The sequence below is a fragment of the Epinephelus fuscoguttatus genome, linkage group LG16, assembly GCF_011397635.1.
Source record: "Epinephelus fuscoguttatus linkage group LG16, E.fuscoguttatus.final_Chr_v1".
Taxonomy (NCBI): Eukaryota; Metazoa; Chordata; class Actinopteri; order Perciformes; family Serranidae; genus Epinephelus; species Epinephelus fuscoguttatus.
The window spans coordinates 4,645,727-4,667,104 of NC_064767.1; the positions used below are offsets into that span (position 1 = coordinate 4,645,727).

At 41.2% G+C, this 21,378-nt stretch overlaps 1 protein-coding gene across 1 annotated transcript in view; it reads right to left on the bottom strand.

Annotated features, from left to right (window-relative positions):
* LOC125903350 (protein kinase C epsilon type-like) overlaps window positions 1-21,378 on the bottom strand; it is a 117,298-nt gene that overhangs the window by 44,112 nt on the left and 51,808 nt on the right. The window contains exons 3-10 of the mRNA XM_049600225.1: window positions 18,123-18,291; window positions 15,260-15,294; window positions 15,046-15,134; window positions 14,506-14,638; window positions 12,461-12,603; window positions 12,196-12,289; window positions 11,839-12,104; window positions 11,433-11,606 (exon numbers count right to left, since the gene is read on the bottom strand). Of these exons, the coding sequence (XP_049456182.1) occupies window positions 11,433-11,606; window positions 11,839-12,104; window positions 12,196-12,289; window positions 12,461-12,603; window positions 14,506-14,638; window positions 15,046-15,134; window positions 15,260-15,294; window positions 18,123-18,291 (1,103 nt within the window). The remainder of the gene's footprint in view (window positions 1-11,432; window positions 11,607-11,838; window positions 12,105-12,195; window positions 12,290-12,460; window positions 12,604-14,505; window positions 14,639-15,045; window positions 15,135-15,259; window positions 15,295-18,122; window positions 18,292-21,378) is intronic.

Sequence of the window (21,378 nt, forward strand, 5' to 3'; positions counted from 1 at the left end):
TGAACTTATATCCTGTTTTTGATGCACTTCAAATGCTTTGGATGTGTTTTGGAATTAGAGACCTTTTGTGATTCAGTGTGTCTTAATCAGTGTAGCCTGGTAATCTGTCAGTGTAACCATCCTGAGGTTACACTCTTAACATGGACAAACGGCCTTGGTTACCTGGGTATCAAGAGCAGGGAGAACACACCTTTACCTGAGCACCTGGTCTCAAGTCAAATAGCTAACAAGTAGAGTATGTGTCCATCCAGGGTTAAAAGAAAATGTGTGTTCGGGTAAACTCAAGGCTGTCAGGACTGAAATATTCAGGGGAAAAAAGGCACAGGGGTCAGGTAAGTCTGTATGTTCCCTTTATCACTGCTTCTATCCCGATCCAGGAACATGTCAGCGAAGATCATACATCGGCAAATCACATCACAGCTGTCATCAGTGAGTGAATGATGGGATTTAAGAAAAAAGAAGTTCATAAGTAAAGCGCTTTCATTCTCTCAGCCCTTCGTGAAAGGTTGGATTCCTCTGGATCAAACATGACGTGCGTTGTGTGGATTATTTCCAGCTCATAAGCAGAGCTCATTCATTTCAAAGGCACAGAGGACCGCTGTACACGATGTTGGGAAAGAAAGACAAGCAGCGCAGACTGACTGAACTCCCCTCAGCTGGTTTATGGAATTTAGAATAAAATCTTGTGTAAATCTCATAAATCCTGTTTGTAATGCATCTGCTGTTGTGTAACTCAGATAATAAATACATCCCACATGATGCTGCTGCTCCCCAACAGAGAAACACATTTGATTTCGACAGAAATGTCACAGAGTTAGACTGATTATTTTCAACAGCACACATACAGATCTTTCAGCCAGGTATATCTAACATAAAGCTTTGTAAACTGTGGGTTTGTGTGGAGCCTACAACACCTCAACTAAGACACATTTTCCGAATTTGCTGCACACATGTCTGAAGAATTGCTCCTAAAATCTGGATAATATCAGCAAATCCCACATGTATTAATCGGATAATGCTCCATTTGGCATAAATATCCAAAAAGAATATGCTGTTTACAAAACCCAAATTCCAATTGTTGTCATTTTCAGTGGAACAGTGGAACATTAGTGAGCATGTAAACGTGGTCATAGTCACTCGATGACGTCTTCCTTCATTACCGGGAACAGTGGACTGCAGTGGTCACTAGTTTATTTTGACTCAATCCAACAAACACCACCTTGCTGCTCCAAATACTCACTAGAGCAACAAATGTGGATTAATCCGCCACTGAAAATAGTCCCCAATAAATTCACTATTTCCTCCCATATGTTTAACTAGCATCTTGAGTTATGACCGAAAACATCTTTTGTGAGGTCACACTGACCTTGACCTTTGACCACAAAATTCTAATACATTTATGCTTCAGTCCAAGTGGATGGTTGTGTCAAATTTAAAGAAATTCCCTTAAGGTGTTCTTGAGATGTCCTGTTCACGAGAATGAGCCAGATGTAAGGTCACAATGACCTTGACCTTGAAATTCAGTCAGTTAATTGTCAAGTGCAAGTGAATCTTTGTGCCAGATTTGAAGAAATTCCCTCAAGCTGCTCTGAGATATCACGTTGACGAGAATGAGATGGATGCAAGGTAACAGCGACCTTGACCTCTGACCCTTGACCACCAAAATTAATTCACCCTCGAGTCCAAGCTAACCTTTGTGCCAAACTTGAAGGAATCCCCTCATGGATTTCTTAAGCTACCACGTCACAAGAATGAGACAAACATGGTAACAGTGACCTTGACTTTTGACCTATGACCACCAAAGCTGTTGAGTTCATCGTTTGTGCCAAATTTGAAGAAATTCTCTCGAGGTGTTCTTGAGATACAGTGTTCACAAGGATGGGACGGAAGACCTGAAAACATGATGCCTCTGGCTGCAGCTATCTCTGGCGCTGAGGTATAATACAAAACTACAGTGACCAGCTGTTTAAGAAAATTACTGAGTCTTTTTAAGTAAAGGAAACTATACATTCTAAATTGTTTTTAAAGATTTACATGTTCAATAGAAACTGATGGGCTTGGAGCTGAGTGCCACAGACAGAGTAAGGACGTCAGAAATGATCGAAACGGACACACTGTGTTCATTTTGGTCTTGATGAAACAGTCGGCAGAAAGAAAAATAAGTCTTGCCACCTTTACTGCTAAACGCAGCACTTAATCCATGCCAGCTTTTGCAGCAGGGACAGTTGACAGCCATAAAGTAATGACATCATCAAATCAGACAGTGTTTTGGTTTGTTACAGTCTGTGTTTGTTTAAGTCAGAGATGTTAAAAAGAGTAACACAGGATCAGTTCACCATAGGGGTCTGACAGGGGAAGGAACTTCCTCCCAGCTCCTACAGGAGCAGGCTGGCTCTCTGCTTTCAGTCATATGCCACGTCTGTACGACCCCACTGACTCTGAGCAGCACTGCCTCCCTATCTGTCCTGCCATCTCCCTGTGTCGGCCCATCAGTCTCTCTCTGTCTTCAGCACAAGACAACAAAGGTTCATTAATGTACCTGGCTTCTTTCTGTGCGTCTCTGCTGCTTCTGATGTTCACCAATTACAGCTCGTTAAAAAACACTCACTCGTCCTCTGTAACCTGCTCTGTTCCTTACTTCACTCCAAAACCCCTGCCTCTTCTTCCTGACCTTTTATCATCATCATCACCCCCTCACTCTGTTCAAGAAGAACACTATCAATCTGCACTCTAACACCAGCTTTTCCTCACTCTCTCTTCACTTCCTCGTTCACTTCTGCCCTGCCTTCACTTCCTCACTCTGCCTCTGTGTGCTGAGCAGAGAGAGGCCCGGCGCTACTGTTGTATAACGTTATTTACATTTCTTGGCGGTAATTAGGCTGATAGGGGAACGACTGCGATCCCACAGTCGATTAAGAAGAACAGGAGGGAGGAGGGAGGAGGGGAGGAACACAGAGGGAGAGAGGGAGGGAGGGTTTAGGTAGGACATAGGTCACACAGCGTACAAAGACTTTGTCACACTGACCGGCTTCGTCATGGAAGAATTATAAAGCTAATAACATATAAATATATCATAATACATTAAAATTATGATACATTTAAAAAATCTGGAGTAAGATAAGGGCTAAATAAATAACACATTTAAAAATTCCCATTAAAAAAATTCAACGATTAAACTGTCTTTAGAAATGTTTTTAAAGCTAACGTATGAGGCAGTATCAGCACGTGTTTGTTCATCATAGACGGTGTATGTGTACTTGCCAAACATGTCCGAACACAGAGTGCTGTGTTGCAGGTACAGTAAATTAGCCATTGAGAGGCCTCACGGTGAAATGAAGCGGTGAGCGAAAATGAATGAGGGAGGGAATGAAAAAGAAGGTGGAGAGAGAAAAACACGTAAAATGGAGCTCAGAGATTTAAAACAGTACTCTTGCTCCTTTTCTGTGCCAGCTTTCAAAAGCGGCTGCAGGTTGTATCTGAGGTTACTAGACAACCTTAACAAGCACTGTGTCATAGCTTGTTAGCTGGAAATCTTGAGCGCAGAGCTGAACCTCTCCCGGCACTGTTTGTGTGTAGGCCTATTGTCCGTGTCACAGGATTTGATGGCGCGAGAAATGTGGTGTGTGTAGGGCGGCCCCTACAAAATTTTGATAGATAAACTGACCAGTCGAAAAAATAAATGGCAGTTTTTCAAAGATGATTTTTTTTTCTGAAATCTGTACATGTTCAAAAGAGACCAAATTCCAAAAATACAACAAAGAGCTGTTTTAGCAATTGTTTATTGTGTGATGACAGAGACAGAGGAGTGGTGGTGTGTTCACTGGCCCTAGTTAATGTGGGCGTTATGCTGAAGCAATAGCTGTTCCTCGGGGCAATTTCCTCTCTTAATGGTAAAACTTAAAATAACAGCCCAAGCTTTTGTTTGCTTTAATCACTGAACTCAACCAGCCTATTTCTAAATATTCTTCTCGACCTCAGTGCAGCGTTTAATACTGTGAATCATAACATCCTAATACAATGCCTCCAGTTTGTGTCATCATTTGTGGCACTGCATTACACTGGCTCACTTCCTACCTAAAAAACAGAAGCTTCTCTGACAGCATAGGAAATTGCTGCTCTTCTTCAGTCACTCTTTCCTGTGGGGTCCCTCAAGGCTCCATCTTAGGTCCCATTCTCTTTACATTATACATACTTCCTCTGATGACAAGTCCAATTTTCTTACAAAGGCAGATTTTCTCAAGAATTACCTCAAGAGCATAAAGAATTGAATGGCACAGACTTCCTTCAGCTGAATCAGGGCAAATCGGGAGTTGACCTCTTTGGCTCCCCTGACGTGGCTTTCTCTGACGTGTGCCTGTGTGAGTTGTGTCTCTGAATGTATGAGCTGTGTACCTGACAGTTACGTTGCCTCTTGTGTGTGTGTTTTGGTGACTTATCCCTTTTGTACAGCACTTTGCGCATTGTGAGTTGTTTTTAAATGTGCTTTATGAATACATTTGAGTTGAGTTGCTATCAAATTTAAAGCAGTATAAATATTTCTTGACATTACTGAGAGAGTTCTCTCTCAAAACACCAGTGTCCACCTGATGCCCAGTTCAGACTCAAGATTCACGACGAGATGAGTTGAAACAGGCAACTACTTGCAACGCTCCGTTCTGCAACGTTCTACAAACCTACCTGTTCACAGCAATGCAACCAGATGAGACAGTGTATCATCTCAAGTCAACAACTCTCTGTTCTCATTTGCAGCTTTTCAGACTTATTTTGTGGCTGAATATAATTTGTAACTCCCTAAAATATGATATAAAAATATAGACTGTATTCACAATAAATATGTCACAATAATAGAAATAACCAGCGCTAATTAATCAGTCAGTGAGAATGTGTGTGTGTGGGCGGGGCATAAGCACATACAGCGAGCATCAGCAGCGACCCACCGTCCTTTTCTCTGCAACGTTCTACAACAGTTTTGTCTCGTCGTGAATCTTTGGTCTGAACTGTGCTTTGAAACAATGAAAGCTGAAAAGAGGTTATGTCAGCAAGGGCAAAGGAGTGAGAAAAGAGTGAAAACTAAACAGAGAAATGTGGAGACACTTCAGTTTTAAGGGAGCAAGGCAATGAAAACAAGCAAACAAGGGAGAAGAGAAAATATTGTTTACGTCAGTTAAAAGGCAGTCTCCTTTTATGAACAACGATAGCAGACAGTTACCGCGTCTAAAGTAGGAAGTCACCACTTTTTTTGTGTGTGTCTTGTTTACCATGCCGGTACATCGGACTGAATTATACTGTGGTGCTTACGGTTTCCATAAAAATAACTGAACGTCTGGAAACTAACCGAGCATATGATGAGTCGCATGTCCATACTGACAAAACTTCAATAAAAATGACTTGTGACCTGCATTTATTTTTTTAATTGTGCAGCATCGCTCAGCTAGCAAAAGGGAGTCTGTGTTTATTTAGGGATTTATTTAGGTCATTTCAGAAGACACCAAAGTGTCCAGGATTTTAATTCCAACACTGTCGACATCCCATCCAAACTCGTGAGTTGCCATACATAGCTGAAAACAGAAACCCTCCTGCAGCGGTTTGAACCCAACACCATCATCGATCTCCTGCCTCCTGAATCCAGCCCTCACTGTACTGTTATGGTCAAATGAGCTAATTCATTAGCACACTGAGTCGATGTGGATCAGTGTAGCGACAGGGCGAGTGGAACCGCTGTTATGCAAGAGGTGAAGTGCGACACCACTGTGGAGCTCAGAGTGTGTGTGTGTGTGTGTGTGTGTGTGTGTGTGTGTGAGACTATATTGTATTTACAGAATGTATACGAGGGTTTGTTTATTGTAATCACATCCAGTGGAGAGCATTAAGTGTGTGTCCTGAGGAGAGTCGGGTCCGGAGGTGAGGGGCGATGAGGGTGGGGCCACACAGCATATGGAATACGCATCATGTCCCCAGTAAGGATCAAAGAGGTTACATAAGAGCCACAATCCCTTTGTTTTGTCCAAGAAAACACTTCCAATCACCCGAGTGCAAGGGAGAGCGAGCAAGTGTGTGTGTGTGTGTGTGTGTGTGCGCGCGTGTGCGTATACCTCAAAAAGCCTGACAAAATGAAAGAAGAATAAAACAAAAAAGAATAAAGACATTAAATATGTCATCTGAGAACAGTGTCTCACTGTCCGTTACCCTGTGTCTCCCTCTCATCCGTCCACCCTGCACATGTTTGTGTTTGCTTCGGAGGAAAATAACAGGAATAAATAAATTGAACAGGAGACGCCATCATTAGACTCCAGCTCTCCAGAACAGTCTGAGAAAATAAACAAAAGACGCGGCGTCCTGCACTCGACTCCTTCTCCTCCCTGACATGTCTGACTCCGACTGATCTGCCACAGAAAACATCCATGGCCCTTTGCTCTAAAACTTCAAATCAGACTTGCATAAAAAATCTCTAAATGACAACACATATTTTTACTGACTTCCAGGAGGATTTCTAATTTCTTTCTTCTAAATATTTGCAGAAGAGGCAGGGAAAATAATCTCATCCCACTGTACCATTTTCTGCTTACGGTACATGGTCGTGTAATTGACATGAACTTGTTACAAGACAGCAGAGCACCAGTCGACACACGGGCCTCAACAAGCCGTAACTGTCCCTTTGCATTATGCAGAATCTCATTGGACAATCAGGCTCCTCTGTTAAAGCAACAAAACCATGGACCTGTCTATTAACTGAATTAAAAAATGCAGCTCAATTTGAATGTTTTTAATCGAAGTGTTAAATCATAGCTACAAAAGAAGAAACCACGGCAGCTACAGCAGTATTTTTTATTCTGTGTGGATTAATTTCTGTGTACAGATTTAGGGATGTATTTTGTGTATGGATTTTTTTTTGTCTTTTCTTTTTAGTATTTTAATAATAGAAAAAAACTCCTGTAGACAGGAGTTACATATACATGCACATACTTACGTTGTTTACAATTAATAGAAAATATATTTTTAAGTGAGTGCACTTACGCCCTATTTTGCCCCTAACAGCTCAGTGTGTTTGCTGTTAAGTTTTTTAGTTTTTGATTAATAACTTTGATTGGTGAACAACTCACAAGTATCATTGTGGCAACAGAAAGAGCTCATCAGCAATGTTCATTTGATATTTATATAACTCTTTTAAAATACTGTAGAGGCGTCGGTCGCTTGGCGGCGGCCCGTGTTCTGCTCCAGCCTGTGGCCTTTTGCTGCATGTCATTACCCCTCTCTCTCCCTGCTTCACACTTGACTGTCCTATCTATAAATGCAAAAATGCCCCCCAAAAAAGTATCTTACTTGACCTTATGATTTATGTTTTTACAATTCTATGATTTTAATGGCTTTTCATAATGTATTTCATATTATGATTGTAAGATTTATAGTTTTGAATTTGTTAATTCTGGTTTTAAACAGTTTTTAAATGTCCTTGTACGTCTTGTTCTTAGAATGAGGTCTATTTTTGTGCACGTACATTGAGAGCAATGCAAAAGCCGGAGTTAAATTCCCTGTATGTGGCCCATAAAACTGATTCTGATCCAGGAACCAGAATTGTGTTTGACACGAACACATCTTGAACACCGGGGCCACAGACAGAGTGACTGTACTCTGTCAGAAATTCAACAGGAAAACAACTTTCTGTTTGAATCAAGCGGCTGTCTGACAGGAGTCATCACCTCCCAGTGTTCAGTAGAGAAAAGAAAACAAGTCAGCGATGTTGTTCGACCCTGTTTTACATTGTTTGTTTTGTCCTCACATCACGTCACGAACGAAATCTGACTCCTGAGAGGGAGAGGTGAACTCCACCCGTTAAATACTAACTACTGTGTATACTGTACACTGCAATGACCAGAAACAAATACTGAATATGTATTGCTGAGAAAAATCCTCAGAATTAGGATATGATATGAAGAAGTTTTTAGAATTGTAATGACATGTTCAGTTGTTTTTAACACAGAATCCTTTATATTATAATTCATTGCACCTGATTCTGACCAGTGCAAAAGATTTCTGGTAGAAACACACAGTGAACAGACGTGAACGTGTTTGTGTCTGTTGCAGCAGTGGACAGCTGTTTACAACTGCATTGAAAATAGGAATATCAAATAAAAAATGTGGTTTATTCAGCTAAAATTTCTGTTCTTTATGACCTTATTGTAGTGTAATATTTTCGGACTTATGCCAGACTTATATTCTTAAATTAACATTTTAAAAAAAGTCTCTGCAGTACTTCAAAGTGCCCCCAGAGATTCCCATTTGACAAACACTGGTCTAATTTAATTAAATAAAAGTTCTACAGGGACTGAATCCTTCTCAGAAACTTCTCTAAACTCTTTATCATATTTCTAAACTTGTGTTGTTATCAATAGTGAACACTGAGCAAACCCCAGAGGTGTTTAGAGTTTCTTAAATGCTGGGACTTGTGCAGCTCGTGTCTTCTCAGCACCATCAGGCTCAAGCTGTCGTAAAAGGACTCGGCACATCACCCAACATGTGACCTGCTCTTCCAGCCAAAGTCGTCAAACTGGAAAAAGCACACACCTGTGCAATGTGTGCAGTGTACCAACACACACAGACACGCTGACATGTGAGGGGCCTCCATATGTTCCCCGACAGGAACACTTATGTAACATACGGTAGACAAAACATGCAGCGGCCTGGAGCAGCTGCTGGTGTTACAGCGTCCCACTCATGGTGCGCTTTGTGTGTGAGTGTGTGTCATCATCCACTTAGTGTATGGACGCACAAATTAGCTGAGAGATGGAGATGATGAGAGCAGAGAGACTGAAGTGAAGGAAAATGAAGCTAATTCTCTGAGCTGATGGCAGACGCTTTACTAATGACTTCAGAGGTGAAGTTGTTTAACTGGAAACTGTTTCCAGTCTGAAAAGGCTCTGTGGAAATTTGCAGCACAGTTTGCAGCAGTTAATCAGCAGGTGTAGAACAGGGATGCTGAGCTGAGGACCGACTGAGCAAAATGAGAAGTTGTGAAATAATCTGAGCAGCTCTCTTATTAAAGTTCTCTAATAGTTAATGTGGGTGTTGATGTAGGACGGAGATGTGGCGAAGTGGAAAAGCTGGTGTGGACGTATCCTGAAGGAATCGTACGCCATGTGCACGGTGCTCTGTTGCACACTTTCTGAGTGAGATCAAATTAGCTGCTTGTAGATCAGAGAATACTGTGCTGCATATTTATGTAGGTATATAGATTTTTTTTTTAAATTTCAGAATGACTTTGTATTGTATTATATATTTTATGTAGTTAGTTTTTTTTTTGTTATTTTATTTTTCAACACTTGGCGTCAGTGTTTATGCTAGGAAAAAAAAGCAGAAAAGTTCAAAGAAATATTAATGATAAAATAAATGTAGGAGTGGTGTAGGATATACTGTGGTTCTGTTATTCTAACGAATAATATGAAACAGCTAGAGGCATATTTGTCCCAGAAGGAACCACATTTTAATCTAAAAATTAACCTGAAGTTTTAATGTATTTTATGTGATAACTGACTGAGACTCCAGACTGAATGTATCCATTCAAAAATCACTTCTTTTCTGATTCAATTTTAATTTAAATAATTCTAATTAACTGTTTTCAGACCAGTGTTCACAGCCTTTTTGACTTTAGACCCACTGCAACAAAGAAAAGTCTGCAGGTCTACTGCAAGGCCCACAGTTGGAAAACAACACATCAATTTTAACTATCCTAAAAAAATGTGTAGAGGTTTTAAAACAAAACAAAACACACATTTACATAATCAATGCCTGTTTATCCTCGCACTGTTTTCGAACAGTAAATGTGTTTATAGACCCGGCCACCTGAACATAAACTCACACAACGTGCTGACTTTTATTCACTCTCATCTCTTTGTTTTACTGGAGCGCATTTGTGAGGATTCAAGTTTGTAAAATATCTTACATTTTTTTTGTGATTATTATAATGTGGAGAACATGCAGATATTTAGTTATTGTGGACCGTGTTTACCAACTGTGATTTTCAGCTTGTTATGTCTATGCTGCAGTTGTACATACCTGGGTCAGGGTGGTAGACAAAATAGCATGTACACCTTACACATTACATGAGGATGCTGCACGTTTCACATGATCACATATGGAAAAAAATACCTACAGAAATATAATGTGTTTGTTTTAGTCAGATTAGAACTAAAACTACCACTGTGCAGTTTAATTTTGCAGATTAATCTGGAGGCAATGACTGCACAGGCTTGTTTAAACCAACAGAGAAAACACATGTAAAACATACTTTTAGTGAATCATAACATATATTATATTTCAGGGATTATTTTGAGGTAGTGGTGTGCTCGAGGACTTTCTTTAGCATTCGAAACTCAAGACAAAATGCAGGTGCTTTTGAGTGGACAGGAGTCGAGCAAACATTTAATGAGCCGGTCAGGGGTGTCACCCGATCCAGTTTTTTGTGCAGGATGGGTTTTTTTGTCTGGACACTTGTGGCAATATGTCACCTTCAAACCTGCCCTCACTTATCAATCAGGATCAGGTGACAGCTCCTTTCAAGTTTATAAAATGTTTGCTTGACTCCTGTCGACCCTTTTACACCCTGATGAAGAACTTAGGGTCAAAACCTGTTGATGTTTTAATGTAAGCAGCCGTGTTTTTTAGATGAAGGTGTGAATTGCATTTGTTCCTGCTCCACGCACGTGTGCCTGAATTATTTTTTTCTTCCCTATATTATATTTCTTTTTAAAAATTATTATTTTGTTTATTTATTTTCATTTTTATTATTTTATTTTATTTAACATTATAATTTTATTATTATTACATTTCATTTCATTTTTTATTTTCTTTATTATAGTTTGCAGAAAAGTTAATAAAAACATTAGAAAAAACGGGAATATAATGTTTTTAATGACTAAGTTTTACACGTCTTTTCTCTCAAAGCTAATTTGAGTTTAACCCAGAAATGAATAAATGAATAACACTGTTACAGGCTGCAGTACTTTAAATTTTATCTGTAATAGTATTTGAAAATGTGTTTGTATCTTAATTAAAAAATATAACACTGATCCTGTTTTTTTTTCTTTGTTTGTTTGTCCAAAGACATTTTGCTGCATCAGGCAGAAGCAGATTCTGAATGTTGAGGAATGTTTGGGGGAAGATTTCGACCTTATCACGTGTGAGCTGTGTCACCCATGTGAAGGTTTTCACAGGCCTGAGGACGTTAAAGTGTTGGTGTTTGCAAGGCAACAACAAACATTTGGGAGAAGTTAAAAAAAGGAACACAAGTTTGTGTAACTGAAATATTTTCAGCTGGAGGCTACAGATTTACATGTGGTGCAATGCTGCCCCCTAGAGGTGCAAAGTGTGTGTGCAGGTGAGAGTGTGTGTGTGTGTGTGTGTGTGTGTGTGTGTGTGTGTGTGTTTTGGGTTCCTACTTTAGTCTGGAAGCAGCAGAAAAGCTGCGTCAGGTACGGGTGTTTTCTGGCCAGGGCCAGGATCCGTTTCTCGGTCAGAGTGCAGTCCACGTCGTCGTCCTGCAGGATCACGTCTTTCTTCAGCACTTTGACAGCGTAGACCTCGTCGGTGCCTTTCAGCTCTGCCAGCATCACCTGGTCACGTGACACACGACAGTCACAACACGGTCGGAAACACAAACATGGCATTTGAGAGAATGTTTTCCATGAATCTCTCCTGTCCTGTCTCTTCCCTATTTTCCTCTTCATGTCTTCACTCATTCCACCAGTTTGTTCCTGTGACTCACATGGCGGCAGGCGGCAGACCGCAGGAGCAGAGGAACGACACTAAACAGATCTGAGGAGCAAACAAACGTCTGACACTCACCTTCCCGAAGCTTCCTTTCCCCAGAACTTTGATGAACACAAAGTCGTGCAAATTCATCCTCTTGATTTCAGGAGCGCTGTGACCTTTGACCTCTCCGTTTTCCCGGTTCCCTTCGCCCTCGATTTCGACCTTGCCTCCTCCATCTTTGTGACTGTCCTCTGTTACCGCGGCTACAGATGAGGGGGAGGAGAGGGGGTGTTTTGTGTGCTCCTCTGCGCGGTGGTCAAACGACAGCGCCTTGCGGATGTTCTCCAGCTCCTTCACGTCTGGACAGAGACAAGAACAAGATGAGTTCTGGTGTGTTGACTTGATTTGCAGGTTAGAGTTTATATGTGTGATGGTGAGAACGTCTATTACCCTGGTCACACGGTGAGGTGGGGGCGGACCTCGAGCGATCGTCTTCTGTCTTGGGCCCCGATAATGGCTGCTGGGGGTCCTGACCCTGAGGAAGCTGATTAAACAAATCTTCATCATTCATTTTGTCATCTTTGTGACACGTTCTTATTCCTCTTTATTCTAAGGTTTGAGTTGAGTTTGAAAAGTCGACAGAAATGCTTTCTAAAAAAATCTAATGCCTCTAAGCAACAGACTTTTTCTGAAACTCGTGGACGAGCTGACTCACCTTTTTCCGTCTGTGGGCGCTGTTGGAGATCTTGTCTGGTGTGACTCCGAGGTCAGAGAGGACTTTAGCGATTCCTCTGGCGTCCACGCCACAGTTAGGAGCTACGTTACTCTCACAGCGCCTGTGTACATTCACTTTACACACTGACACACACACAGAAAGACCGAGAGTTATTAGCATGTACAGGCAGGATAAAGATCGGAGCATGTTTGTCTACATCTTTCCTAACCAATGCCTGTCCTACACCAAACCACTCATCAGGTGATTTCACTGTTGTTTCCAATGTCGGAATAAAGTCTGCAGCGTTCTACCTCAGTTGGTGTGCCCTCCTGTGATCTCCTGGAGCAAAATTTTGCTGCTCACACTCGTCTTTACTTTGTCTCATCAGAAATACTAAAGTGTGATCTGTTTCTCAGGCCCTTGCCAGTCTTGTACGTAGCTTTGGCTCTGTCCACCCTGCTTGTACTTCTGGAAAATGACGTTCAGTACTCTGTCTGAGTTGCTGGGCCCTTTCAGTGCTCTCTTTGGGGTGTCAACCTCTTTACCCTCTTTCTTTCTGTCTCACATGCATTGGATTCAAGACATGCTGTACTTTCTTAAAGTGGAGAAAGTAAGACAAGGAAGGTCTAATGCATTTGTCAAGGACTTTTCTCACATATATAAAGAATGCAACATTTTCTGATATTCAAACCTAATTCATTGTTGAGGGGGGAAGGTGTGGCTATGTTGATTTTTCTGCCTCCTCTTGTTTTTGTGGGTATAGACACACCCTTAATATACTCCTGGACATCTTCATTGTGTACGTGTGCTACTGGTTTGGATCTAGAGGGGCTGGTACCCACTTCAGCTGGCACACTGTAATAAGTGATTGTATGTTTCTTTGATTCAAATGTTTAATCCTGTAAAATGCAATAAAAGTGGTTTATATATAAAAAAAAATAGCCATAAAGTGGTCTTGATGTACCAACAAAATCAAACATGTTTGGTATCATTGTAAGTTTTTAATGAAGTTTAACAGTTCAGTTCAACGACCAGTAGCTGCGCTCTCTCCAGCACCAAACAGGAAGCAGCAAACCGTGCAGGCAGTAAACATGGAGGAGACTCTGGGGAGGCGCAAGAACAAGAACAAGTCCCTGTTCTCTTGTACTGTGGAAAAGGAGAAGAAACTGGTGGAGTGAACAAGAGTTGAGTTTAACTCAGCATCTATCTGATCCACCAACCAGCAATAATTTTTGTGAGACATTTTAATTTTTGGAACAGTTTGCCTACTCCCACCATCTCCTCCCTGCAGCTAACCAACGGAGGCAGGTAGCAAATTAAGGCAACAAAATCCAAAATGCAGAGAAATACAATTTATCTTTATTGGTTATATTGACGCAGGCACTGTGGTGCAGTGGTTAGCACTCTCACCTCACAGCAAGAGGGTTCCTGGTTCAAACCTGGGGCCCTTCAGATTGCATGTTCTTCCTGTGTAAGCATGGGTTTACTGGAGGCAGGTAACTCTAACTTGTCCCGAAGTGTGAATGTTGTCTGTTTCTGTGTGTCGACCCTGTGGTAGTCTGGTGACCTGTCCAGGGTGAACCCTGCCTCTCACCCAATGTCTGGGATGTCTGGTATAGGCTCCAGCACATTTGCGACCCGACAGGATATGTGGTTACGCACAATAACAGAAGATTATATTGATGCCGAATTGACAAGAATACTGTCGACACATGGCACCTTTCATCTTGTGTTTCTAGAGTTAGGTGTTTTTTGTGGACACATGAGGAATCTTTTAAATGTCATATTTCTTAAAGGGAGTTTGGTGTAATATTTTCCACCAGGAGCAGAATGGGAAAAAGTCTCACAAGGAATCTAGTTTTGCAAACAGTGACCCCGCAAGATCCCCAGTCTCTGCAGAACCCTACAGTGTGTGACTAAAAACTCACAGTCTTTACATGCGAGAGGACTTTTGACTTAAAAGGTATTTTTTTTACGTATTTCCAAACTCCTCCTGTGTATGTTACACATAACGCATTATATGAACAGACTGTATTTGTCCGTACCTTTACACTGGAGTCCCTGTCGCAGCAGACCCCAGAGCAGAGACCCACAGTGGTCGCAGAAGGTGAGAACTTTAAAGTTGTGGATGCTGAACTTGTGCGGCACGTTGACACTGAACCTCTGAGAGCCAACCTGCTGTAAGAAGCACAGAAGGACAGTGAGACAAACCTGCTGCAGTCTGGAGGTTCTGATCTAGCTGGAAAAATGTGGGAATGCGAATGTCGCTCCTTCTACTGCCCCTGACATAATTCCTTTTTTGGTAATTTGTTCCCTTTACTCATAGTTGAGAGATGAGAAATGACAGGGGAAAGGAACGACATGCTGAGCATGAGCAGGGAACGCTGCGGCTCCAAAGTGTACAGGCTGTTCTTCTGTCAGTCTCATGGTGTCAAAGAGCCAAAGTAAAGTTACTGATCTGGTTTGTTTCATTTATTCAGAAAAAAATCTGCATTTTAATCGTAGCCAACGTCTGCTCGACGTAAAGCATAAGAAAACAAGCTGTGCTGTATCTAATAAAGCAGCGTGCAGCTGTAGATCTGTACCTCCTCCACTGTGTCCTCCTGCTTCTTCATCCCTGCACACTTGGTAATGATCAGCTCATGGCAGCGCTTGTGGACCACACAGGTACACACTGCAGGAAGAACACATAAAGGGACATTTAGAGGTTGTGTTGAGTGACTCCAGTTGATCATTTTGAGAGCCAGAAGTTAAGACTGAGACACATGGGACTACAGGAATATAAAGACACCTTCCTACCTTGACACTGGTAGCCCTGCTTCCCTAAGACACCCCTGAAGGTCAGAGAGACAGAACAGATGTGAGAAAACAAACGTTAAAACTCATCAGCCTCAATCAGATGAAACAGTTTCCAGAATCAGTACTGTTTGTAAAACACCTTTTAGAGCTACTTTTTGTGTCCTAGTTAGGAAGACAAAATTATATCAGATGTGTTTTATTAAGCATTAAAGACTGGCAATCATAAGCTAATTCTTCAATCCAAAACCTGAGAATCCAAGTATTTAAAATAAATAAATAAAATAAAATAACATTTTATTTATTTTACATCGTATCAAAAGCATAAATGTTTGAATAACAGTAACAGTAATAATAATAATAATAATGATGTGAGTTAATAAATGTAAAATTTTGAGTGAATTCTTTGACATATAAAGAAAGGGTTAAGAATTATATGTGTATACTTCCTACTTCTTTTCAGACACATACAGTAAATATTTAATAATGATTATTTATGTTTTTGAGAACTTGTGTATTGACAGTTTGCTTTAGAACTACCATCCATTTTATTTCTCATTCTTGTTTTTTAATATGTTCAAAATAAATAAATGATGAATAAGCAAATAACTATAAATAAATAAACAGATAAATAAATAAATGTTCTTTAGTTTTGTTATTCAATTCTAATGTACAGCTATTTTGTCTTGCACATTAAAATGCGTTAAATATCAGTTGGACCACATAAACATTTTTTTTTTCCCAGCTTTTTATTTATTCAACATGTAACACAAAAGACAGAACACACAACACACAACACGTCTGTCATGGGCATATTACTTTTTAAAATACAACCTACTCAATCAGCGCACAACCCACACTTCACCATTTATAATGCAATGAAAAGAGCACAAGAAATAGATACAGTGATAATAACACCATTGAAAAAAATAGAATTATGGCCCTGTGTTTATATGCTTCCACGCATCATGTCTGTAAAAACACGATGCTTCACACACATAAGATCTATACAATCAGCACAGTTTCAAGATTAGTGTCACCAATTCAGTATCTGATTAAGTGTCTCCCCTTCTGTTCCTGAGAAATGACACTGAACATTATGATGTCACAGTGACCTTGACCCTTAACCTTCTACTACCAAATTCTAATCTGTTTATACTTTAGTCCATGTGGATGTTTGTGTCAAATTTGAAGTAATTCCCTCAAGGTGTTCTTAAGATATCACGTTCATGTGAATGAGACAGATGTAAGGTCACATTGACCTTGACCTTTGACCACCTAAATCTGTCCAGTTCGCTGCTGAAATAAGTCGATGTTTGTGCTACATGTGAGGAAATTCCCTGGAGGCGTTCTTGAGATACAACTTTAACAAGAGTCAAACCTGTGTATGGATGCACGGACAAACTGACAACATAATGCCCACGGCTACGGCTCTCAGCAGCACGGAGACATAAGAAAGTGATTTAAAAAAACGACACTAGAGTTCCTCCATCGCCGATATTAACGGGGCCCACTGTTCGTTAAACCTGTCCGTTTCTTAGCTGTAACCCTGTTGTGATTTTTACATATTAAAGACTTTTTTACCTTTTCTCTCCACTGATTTATTCATATAAGTAATTATTTCTCCCAGTTTGAACAGTGCTTGGCCTCAGATGAAGTTAATACTATATTGGTTTCACTTTGAATATTCTTCCAGTGGTCCAGGATCTTTGGGTAATCCTTAAATATGTGTGTGAAGTCCCCCACCAGTCTGCAGCCCTCCAGCGGCTTCGAGCCCAGATGTGTCACTGTACTTTAAAGTGATTGATTTTCACCTTCCAATCATATTCCTTTGATCTGTCTTTATCATCTGTCAGTACAGTGTTCATTTCCAACTCCCACATTAGCGTTTTAATCTACAGTACAGTGTTTCTGCTCCGTCACCTCAGAAACCCTCAACGCTGGAGGAATTTGACAAACACAGTTTCCTTGTGATTCGGATTACGCATCAAACGTTCTTTCAGAGCGCAGCCGAGGGCGAGCGGAGCACCGAGGCCACATGCTTTCCATGTAAGTGACGGTAACACAGTTTGTTGGGATGGAAACAAACACAGCTGGCTTTGTTTATTGCTCCACACTTCACAGCATCCACTGTGTTTACATGTAAACAAGACAGCAGGTTCATGGGAGAAATCAGGTTCAAGGCAGGAAATGAGAGGACATGTTTACATGCACTGCAAAAAAACAGGTTATTGAAGAACCTGTGTTTATCTGCATTACTCAGCTTTGCATATATAAATATATATAAATATATATATATATATATATATATATATATATATATACATATATATATATATATTCATAAATGCTGCAGCCTGAGTTTTTATTTGGTTGGACTGACAGTGCAGTCACAGAAGAGGCTCTGCAGTCAGAAATCACATAATTTTTCCTCACTATATATAACACAATATAACAGACTCATTATTATAGTTTTGGTTCAGCTTTTAATTGGACGTAAGATTTATTTTGGGGGGATTTCAAGATGCACTGAGACAAGTTAAGATCTTTTTAGGCCGTCTGCGTTATTGCCACAATCCTCTGCCAGTCTGAATTCTTCATCATGGACATGGACTGTTATTAAGACCATTTTAAATACCTTGCTAAGCATCTGCATGACAAAGAAATGAGGATTATCCTGCAGGAAATAAGTGTGTTCAGGTGGACGTACATACACTCCTCATTTGCGTGTCGTTTTCCTTTGGTCTTGCTCAGTTTGATGTTAAGTTGGAGGATGAAAGTGAGACATGCTCTGTGTGTTTTTACATGAGTTGCTGAGTGTGTGTGATGCACACATATTCCCTATCATAAGGGAGTGTGTCCTCACCAGATGAAGTCCCTGCAGTGGGAGCAGTAGGTGGGCTGCCTCAGGTAGGTGGCCATGAACTTGTGTCCGTTGACCTGGTGGACCCGCCGGCGGACGGCACCCTGGCGCTTCCTGGGACCCATCCGCTGCCGAAACACTCGCTCCTCATTTTCGGTGGAGCCAGCTGGAGCTGCACGAGCAAAACACAAAAATAAATTACATATTGTAACATATTTATATAGGTATCATTTCAAATTTTAAATCAATAAATCAAGCTGCTGCGTGCCCTACACTGAAACACTGATATTTATTTCATCTTAGAATTAATGATGCTTCTTTTTAAAGATGACTTCTGCAGGTTTGGTGTCTGAGTCAGTAAGCCTTCTCAACATCTGCACTGACACCATGCAGCCACTAGATGGCAGTGACACTGTGCGACTGACAGGAACAGCAGCTGTACATTCAGAGACAAATTAAACACACTGGTCTTTTCTTCTTCACACAGTCAGTCAGTCAGTGTGGGTCTTTGTCTCTCCTGCTCTGTGTAATCACAGAGGGTTTCCCCAGAGGAGCAGCAGAGATTTTAATTACTGCCTAACACTATGTTAATTACACACACACACACACACACACACACACACACACACACACACACACACATTCAGAGTACCTGAGGCAAGCACTCACAGAGAGGTACAGTAATGTTAATGAAGTAACAGATGAATACATTATGTGTGAGTCATAAGACACTGATGTGCACAAACACTGAGTTGTTGTCTGAATGAGGACACGCCACACACACACAAATGGATCACATATTTTTGAATGAGTGTCACACACCTCTAAGTACCCAGCAGCCTTACAAGTAGCTCACAAGTTACTTTACAGTTATACTTTACATTTCTATCCACTCCTCTGTGAAACCTCCAGGACTCTCTCTACATTCCTTTCTCCCTGTCATGTTCTGCCTGTCCTCACTCTAACTCTTCCAGCCCCTTTGCCATACGCCATCACCATCGCCTAGCAACTGACGACTGCTGCCTAGCAACAGTGTTAGACTTAGCGTCTTCCATTGGGGAGGGTTCAGGGGTGGGGTGGGTATCTGGATAGACATGCTGCTCCTCTGTGATGTCCTCATCACAACCCCAAAAGTTGAGGTGAATACCTCAGTGTTTTAAACGTGACAGCGTGGCAAACGACAGTGAGAGCATCTTAACTTTATTAACACCTTAAAGTCTTACGTCTGGAAGGAGAGACCTCACTAACTCTCTCATTGGCTGATACCTGTGGAGAAATCATGTCCTGGATCAAAGAGCTGGACAGAAAGATGGATGGTAGGTCATTAGCAATAGGTATCTCTGAGATCTTATTAAAACCAGCGCTCGTCAGTGCTCCTCTGTGAGTTACAATGAATACATGCTGCTGGTGTTGCTTCTTTTTTTAATTAATAAAGCATACAGCATGTGTTACAGTCAATTTGTCACAATATTCTGAGCATCACAGACTCTCCCCATCTCAAACCTGTGAGGTGCACAGGCTGCACCAACGGCTCATTAATCCTTTTCAAGTTAGCCCACTCTTCCAAGCATTTGACCTTGTCTACCACAAAACCACACACCTGTGCAACGACTGACCCTTTGCTAAGTCCCGCCCCTCAACACAGCCAACCATAGTGTAGCATCAACCAATGAAAGCAATTGATAAATGCTGTCTTTTTTTTTTTCTTTCTTTTTTTGATGGTATTTTAGAGAAGGCAGCCCCGTTTCAAGCCATGAAAAATGTAGATTGAGTCTGGCTGGAGTCCTGCATCGGTCCATTTTTGGATATCATAGTTGTAAAGCTCAGCACCAGAACCAACCAGTAACCCGTCATTATGGCTAAGTCAAAATCGTAGTTAATTTAAGTCCAGAGACCTGACCTGCATCCATGACTAAACACACACAGGCTACAGTCACTCACAGTAATCTGGGTTCTCCTTTCTTGGATTACAAATCCAGCAGAGGAGACGTCTCTTTCACTGGCTGTGCTCGATGCCAAGATGAAAACATTCAATCACAGCCAGGTTAGGAAACATTTTAGCATGCTCTTTTCACCACCATAACACCTCCAAAGGATCCTCCTTGGATGTCATGAACTTGATGTAGGCTGCCACCTCATCCTCAGGCTGCAAAGTCTCATCACTGGAGTGCGTCACATTGGTGACCAATGTGACAACGGGGTCAAAAGTTCAACCTGTGTCATTGACTTTCAACATAAAAGGAATTACGGCTTGATAATAGTGATTTAGATGTGAAAATATTATCCATTTACTGCACATCTTTTTCATTTGTTTTAGTCGGAAAAATCAAAAAGTGTAGTTCATTTTTACCCATGCCCGTACTTGAATTTATACATATATATGTTTTTACCTGTTACACAGCTTTGTGCAGGTTACCTATTGAGCCCCCGCAGGTACCTGACCCGGTGCAGGACAAGTTGTAGCCTGCTGAACATACACATGCTGCTTTAACACAGGATAAAGACCGACCCTCCTCTACAGGAACCAGTGAAAGGAAACAGGGAAACTACCAATATTCAACCAGCTTTGTGTCATCACAGTGTGTGCAGATAAACATTGTCTGTCTTCCAGCAGTGGAGGTCCAGTGGCTGGTGGCACAGGGTGAAGCCAAACACGGTTCATGTGCACACACTGTGATGCCACACAGCTGGTTCAATATCAGCAAAGTTTCCCTTTATATTCATTGTCTTGTGTGGCGATCAGCAGTGATGTGGTGGTTCACTTTTACACTGTGATCTGTAGCCTATAGTTCGGCTTTAGCTTCTAACTATCTTTGTCTTTTTAACCTGTTGTTGCTGCTGAGTCAGTTTGACATCCTGGATATATCCTTCAAACACAGACTGCAACCCCTCTGTCTGCTGCTCTCTGGAGTCCAAAAATTGGTGCAGTTAGTTACAGTGTGGGCTCCATGCTAGCTCCGACAGCTTGACGGATCATCACAAAGGGGCGGGGCTTAGCAAAGGGTCAACTGCAATCACTGATGGCAGCTACACATCTATGGGAAAATGTCTACCTCACCGCAGGCAAACTGCAGTTGCCTATTGTTGAAAGAAAGAATGAATGGCATTCACAAGGCGACAGCAGCATCCATCTGCCCCGAAGCTTGCTGCTGCTTCTGTTCTGACTGGTCAGGTACTGGGACTAATTTGATTTTCAGCTTGCAAGCTGGCACAATTAATGAAAAGGAATTCAAGACATTAGCCATGAATGACCACAAGT